Below are 7,050 nucleotides of genomic sequence, written 5' to 3'. Positions count from 1 at the left end.
CCAAAATACAATATAAAATGTTAAATGTAAGTTACATGTGTATTTAAAACGTATCAGAATACAAACTATGGTAAAATAGCCTGTTTGATATTAACGGTGAGACATCCGAGAACCTTCACAGACATACATCCGAGATATTGTAACCTGTAAATTTAAAGAAATAACGGGTATTGTTGATGGAAAAGTCGTGCTTTGTCTCTGTCTTTTCAATACACAAGTGTAAGCTTATATCCCTACAGGAACTGGACGTACTGCTACTTCTCCACTTCCTCCTGTTGCCAACCTGGGAAGCGCTCTCTTCCCGTAGACTGGCAGGCTAAGTGCAAGCGACACTTAGCCCACCATTGGCTGTCCCGACTGCCGAAGCTGGCAGGCAGTGGCGACAGGGAAGGACCGGACCAACGGACCTTTTTGGTGGAAATACCGACATAACGCCGGGAAATCGGGCGGAAACAAAGGGAATATATGTTTTTATAAACGGTCTGGATTTCCTAAACAGACTGAAACGCTGCTAACGTTGAATGTTAGCTGGAAGTTTCCTAGCGGGTGCCGTGATGTGGTGACGCGACTCCACGGAATCGACGGGAAGCTAACGTTAGCTGATGCTAACGCTACTTGATAAATGAATAATTTTTAACAGAGCTTTTAAGACTCATTTCAGGATTTTAGCATTTTAGATAGTGTGAGAAACTTTTATGATAGATTTTATCATGTTGTGTACTTTTATGTTAATGCTTCAATGACTGCCTGACGTTTTTAAGCTAAAATAGAGCAGCAAACATTAGCTTCCTAGCTGGCTAGTAGCTAACATTGGCTAGTTGTCGACTTTAAACTGTCTTTAAGCCAAAGAATCCTGTTTCAAATGAGCTAAACCGACTACGGCTGCTTATTTTTTTCACGTCACTTAACTGTATCAGTTAATGTTCACTAGTTATATATGAGTCAAACTTTATATCTGAGGATGGTCGTTCGTTTTGAGATGCAAAAATGAACGCTTCGTTCCAGAATCCAGATATGCAATCACCGAATCACCAGCTTACTTAGTGCTTGGTGGCTAGCGCAGAGTTAGCCAGTCAAACTTGGAATACTGCCCCCTGCTCACTTTATGCGAGTGTCGCTTTGAGGCCTTTTCTGAAATGATCTTTTTTCTTTTTTTTTCCACCAAGAGGACCCTTTCACTGCCTTAATGCATCCCTGCCTCTGAATGGAATTTCTGTTTTGAATGACTCTGGATACTTGTAAAGCTTGACAAGGCTCTAATCCACAGTTGGAGTTAGCTGGACTTGTTGACGTTTACTTCGTCATAACATAACCTGGATTTACGAAGGAACTTGGAGTAATAATATTTTTTGAAGGTGAGGAAGAGCTTTAACACGAAAATATTTGAGAAAACAATTGTAGGGTTTAACCTAACTCCCAGACGTATCTGATAGCATTACAATGGGCAAGCACTATACTGTCGATGCATTTCGGCTTCCAGCCATCCTCTTGATGGGGACCTAGTTCTTCATTAAAAATAATCATTTACAAAATACAAAAATACTTTGAATAGATTTGTAATTACTTTGACAATTGGTGGCCCCCTTAATCGTTTGCTATACCTCATTTACTACCCAGCTAGCCCTTATCTTCACCTCTGCAAAAAAGAAAAAGCCTCGAGAATCGCTCCTCTTTAAGTCAGCCAAAGTCCTCTACTTCCACTTGTCATCCTGTAGTTTTTGATGCATGGTGCAGTAGGTATCGGTAGTGCCCCCCGCCATCTGTCACTACCTTTACAAAGATCCTCAATGTGACCATCCCCCTCTTAAACATGGTTTATCCAGAGGGGCTTGACCTCAATAAAAAGCCTTAGTTTGGATTTTGCGTTTCGCTTTGCAAGGGTCTAGTAGGTAGATTTGTTCTAAATAATTGGCATGTATCAAGAATGGTTCCCCTCAGTTATAGGAAAGTGCAGTTGACTGTTTTTGAGATTTTGGTGTACCTAGCTGCTACTTGTTCCCTATTGGAAGTTGTTGTTCCTTTTAGGTTGGTTAAATCCAACTCACATGATTCCTGGTTTTCTGTCCAGGAGCCTGTCTACAGGACTTGAGCCGCTTGATATGGAGAGCGGCCTTATTACCCAGACCTTCTTACTTCTTAGTAAATTTAACTAGAATGGGTTAACGTAATTGTTTTTCTATAGAGTACTATCAGCACAAACTAGTTAACCATTACAGTAAGTCAACTAGATTGAATTGATTTTGGTCTTTGTCCCTTTTGTTAGTCAAAAAGCTACTGTGAGGGTTAATTTAAACTATGGAGATTAAATTACCCCTCATGAGGACTTTCAGACTTGCCCACTGTCTAATCTTATATCTCAGTTTGTTAATAATTTTGTTAATATAGGATCTGTGTGTGTGTGTTTTGTTTTTTGTTTGTTTTTTTGTTTTTTCTTTGGTGTTCTTCAAAGTGGTTTTGGTATTCTGTTTTAACATGTTAATATGCTTTTTGACTTTTTTTGCTTTATTGACGTGACAGTGACGGAGGTCCTTGTTTCTCCTGTTTTCTCCTGTTCTTTATTGTTGCAGATGATGTGCGAGGTGATGCCCACCATCAGTGAGGCCGAAGGCCCTGGTGGTGGAAATGGCGGAGGCCGTCGAGGTTCCGGTTCACCACTTCAATCTGACTCAGAGGGTCACTTTGAGTCGTTGATGGTGTCTATGCTGGAAGAGCGAGATCGTCTTCTTGAGACCCTGAGAGAGACTCAAGAGAATCTGGGCCTGACCCAGAGCAAACTGCATGAAGTTAGCCATGAAAGGGACTCACTACAGAGACAGCTGAACACTGCTTTGCCACAGGTAAGTGAGAGATACTTTTTTTCTTAAAGGAAAATCCTATTCTTAGTCCAGGTAGATTAATTCTTAAAGAAATTCAGTGTTTGCCATTCTACAGTTTTTACCTGAGACTAAGCCTTTACTGGAAGAAATAGTACAGAGAATGGTTTGGTTTGGGGAATTGTATGGCTTCTGGATTGTATGTTACAATGGGGTTTAAACTATCAATGCACCAATATTTGGATTGGCTTTCTGCCAGATGGTAACTCGAAAAGCTGGATTGGATATCAATAACAATGAGCCTATGGCCAGTTAATTCAGCTCAGGTGTATGCCGCTTACTAAACCACTTTGGCAGCAGAAGGCAGGTTGCTAGAGGAGGAACTTACATTGTGTAGAGGAATCGAATAGTTTTTATTTTTTGCAGTAGTTTATAATATAATCACAAATAGTCAAGTAAGAAGACACAACTGAAAAGCTGACAAAGTTGCTCTCTTTCTCTCTTGCTCTCACTGTTATGTTTGGTGTATTACTACTTTGGAAGATTTTACTACAGCCTAACATGTTTCAGCATCCACAAGTCTAATAGGGTCCGTGTGGATGTCCATGTGCCTACCTGTATTTTGAGACCAGGTAGTCTTGTTCACAGTGAATTTACATTATAATGCACCAACTACACATGCGCTCCAGACAATAGGTGTCAATTGGACTTCAAAGAAGTATAACAGGAATGATCGTTTGGCTGTGCGGTTTTCAGCTGTCTGTCTGTGACGCCTAGGAGTGAGAGGGTAAAAAGGACAAACTAGTGGTCTTACTGCAAACTCCAAATAAATGTGTAAAATTATAGAAAGGTTCTGGATGCTTATTGTCCACTGTCCAGTTTTGTTTTGTTTTGTTACTGTAGTTGTAAAAAACAAAAAAACAACCCATTGTTATAGTAGAAAGTGAAAAATGGAAACATTTCTATCATTTAATTGTTTATTGCTTAATTACTTTGTAGTATAAATGGTCATAAGGGAGTATTTTAAGCAGTAGGAAATATGCAGTCACTATGGGATACCCCTCCTTGCATGTTCCTCAGAAGCATTTATCTCATTCCGCCAATCCTGATTGACTGATGATCATGACAACCGTGTCGCGTAGAGCCGCCCAACCTTGCACAAAGTTTGTGTTCTCCGTTCTTTCAGCACTGGTTCGAGCACCGTTTAAGCACCGGCACCGTTTCAAAAGTACCGGTTTGGCACCGGTATCGGATAAAACCTAAACAATACCCATTCTTATTCAGGTCATCAAACAATCAACGACGATCCTTTTATATAAAAAATTGAGTCTTTACCCCTCAGGCAGAAAAGGTTGATGGGGTAGTGTCGTCCATCCGCGGGGCGGAAATTAAGGTTGGGCGACTGGACGAATATATTGACTATCGACGATAGGCTGAGCCTCTCACCGATTGTTTTTACCGAGCGATCCATCTGTTTATTTACCCATCAGTAAGTTTTATAATAATGTTGGTTGAAGCTTAAAAAAAAGCAGTCGGTGGGAAAAAACATAATAGTGCTGTTTTATTGCCTATGTTCAGAAAAACAAAAACATTATATTTTAATTTAAAAACCTGCAATGGTAGGGAGGGAAACAAAGAGAAACTGGCTTCTTTTTTCCACTATAACCGTGTTTATAGGCTGTTCCAAACAACAAATGCAAAATTAAACAAGAAGTAAGTTAAACATCAAAATGTTTCTTCCACTGAACATTAAAAAAAAATCTCAGACGTAATGTTAAGTCTTTTGTGCGATTTGGCGCATCTCAAATAAATGAATGACTAATCCAAAAAGTAGCTATATTAATACTGAAACAAACAAGAAGAGAAGGTAAAATATTCCCTCCAAACTAAACTTATAAAATCAAAATGCGCAAATCAGTCCTTGCATGATTACATTGCTCCGCCCATCAAAAAGTCACCTGCGCAAATATATCGCCTATCGTCGTTTGTTGGACTGACGAATGTCGGTTGAATGTCGGGCAGTGTGGACGTCCAAATTTGTGAACATGAGAACGAGGCGACGTAGGATTGTGATACCACAGGTACATCTACTAAAAGTCTCAAACAAGTTTGAATCTCAGTGACCTCGACCTCAAGGTCAGAGGTAAAGTTTTCTTTAGATTTAAAAATCTTGTGAACACAATTTCAAATGTATACCATCGGTGTGTTTGCTAGGAGGCTGAGGGGTAGCACTGGCATCCACCAGTATTTTTGAAATGATGATTTTGTCTATTAAGGGGGAAGAAACCTAGCCAAACGTTTCCAAAAAGATGACCTTAATTTCCCTAACCACATTCAGGCCTGATTACACCCAGACTACAAGCTACTGTTAGTAACAGACTGATGAACCTGCCCAGGGTGTAGCCCAACTCTCGCCCTATGGTAGCTGGAATAAGCTCCAGCCCCAGGCTACTCTGATAAGGATAAGCGGGAGAAAATGGATGGATGGGTAAAAAAAACGAAATAATGTTTTCACTTAGCACATGTCAAATTTTGTGCTTATTGTTAGGCTTCATCCATCTCTTTGAAATCATAACATCCATGGTGATATTGTGCTTCCTGTTTTTAAAAGACCAGTGACCAAATTTTCTGTTCTGGTCAGTGCTACAAAGGCATGAATTGAGAGTGCGCAGTAGTAAGACACAGAGACAAAGGCTGGCTTGTTGCTCATAGTGACAAGAAAGTGACAGAGTGCAAGTGTTGCTTTTGGCCAAATGTGAGCTGAATTAATAGATTAAAAGGAAACGGACACGAATGGAGAAGAGTGCTTTTTTTATGTAGTTTAGTTTTAAAGGCCAGTTGCTTTATTCTTAAAGCTTTACCAGCCTATTTATATTAATTATCTAGAATGTTTTTTTGCTGTTGTTGTTTTAAATGGATATTGCTTTACATAGATGCATACATTTGGTATGTTTTGTAGGTTTTTGTAGGCAATACTGGTTTCAAATTCCTCTACATTTAAATGGATTCAAATATTTGATTCCATAAAATGTTTTTTCTTTTTCAGCCATTTCTCAGTGTGCTTAAGATCATTATCCTGTTGAAAGGTCCAACTCTGGTTAATATTCAACTGTTGAATAGATGGCTTCTTTTTTGCTTCACATTCTTAAACTCTCTTGAAACTCTTTCATGTGATTCTTCTGTAGGTTGCAGAGGTGGTTTGTTGTGCTGGTGCCCAGTTTGCAGGATCATTTGGACAGTAGTTTTCTGGTCCATATCAGACTTTGTTACAGAGGTGTAGCTCCTCATTTTGGAGCAAATGCCTCAAGTTGTTTTAGCTGGTCCTTCTGGGTTGCCATGGTGACTACTGCAAATAGCAATGAAAGAATATTTCAATAAGAAGTGTATTTTGCGCAGCACGAAATAAGCAATAGACTACAATATAATTTGATAGACATTTTAATATTGTCATTCCTTATGTTTTGTGATATTGGACAACCCTAAAGGAATTTATTATAAACATTTGGTTTATGCTGCATTTTTAGTGTTTTTTAAATGTGTTAAGAAGATTTTAAATGAGATGCACTTCTCTACAGCGTCATGTGAGTAAACCTGTTCTTTAGCTCATCTTTTTGTTTAAATCTATTTGCAAACACATGGAATGTGTAAATTTAATAAAATGACTTTTCACCCATGGTGTTCACTAGTGCTGAACTGATTCCTTGAGGAATTCAATTGTAGAAAATTGTTGACACAAATTTTTTTGCTTCGTTTTAAACAAGTCTCTGCAATGCGCCACTGTTACCATGGACACTCAAGAGTTTCACCCTCGTTTACGACACAGAACTGTAATAGAAAGGTACTTTGGTGCGGTGTGTGAATAAAAATTTTTGAGAGCATTAACTGACGCAGCCCCAGTTTTTCAACAAAAAGATTGATAATACATCAGCATGAGTGAAGATAAACGCTGGCTTGGAAACCGTCCAATGTGGCTGAATTACAACAGTTCTGCAAAGATGAGTGGACCAAAATTCCTCCACAGCGCTATAAAAGACCCATTGCCAGTTATCGCTTGATTGCTGTTGTTGCTACCAAGGCTTGTTGTTGCTTTTTATTTAAAGGCTTACCTAACATTTTTCAGATTGAAAGTAAAATACAAGCAATCACGGTACACTTAAACTCGCAGAAACAAACGCATACAAACGAAAACACACCAAACCTGCGTCATCCAGGAGATAAAACACTGTCCCAAAGTATT

The 7,050-nt window shown here is 39.1% G+C and overlaps 1 protein-coding gene across 7 annotated transcripts in view; it reads left to right on the top strand.

Moving 5' to 3' along the window:
• Positions 1-261: 261 nt before the first annotated feature.
• ppfia1 (PTPRF interacting protein alpha 1) overlaps positions 262-7,050 on the top strand; it is a 45,808-nt gene continuing 39,019 nt past the window's right edge. For 5 of the 7 annotated variants that reach the window (XM_085161633.1, XM_085161642.1, XM_085161648.1 and 2 more), the window contains exons 1-2: positions 263-1,355; positions 2,568-2,837. In XM_085161633.1, the coding sequence (XP_085017759.1) occupies positions 2,568-2,837 (270 nt within the window). In that variant the 5' untranslated portion in view covers positions 263-1,355. Of the gene's footprint in view, positions 1,356-2,567; positions 2,838-7,050 lie in introns of all 7 variants that reach the window. The other 2 variants (XM_085161625.1, XM_085161608.1) reach the window with 1 other exon arrangement.

Source organism: Neolamprologus multifasciatus, chromosome 1, assembly GCF_963576455.1.
Source record: "Neolamprologus multifasciatus chromosome 1, fNeoMul1.2, whole genome shotgun sequence".
Lineage (NCBI taxonomy): Eukaryota > Metazoa > Chordata > Actinopteri > Cichliformes > Cichlidae > Neolamprologus > Neolamprologus multifasciatus.
This window is presented reverse-complemented; position numbering and strand designations above follow the sequence as displayed.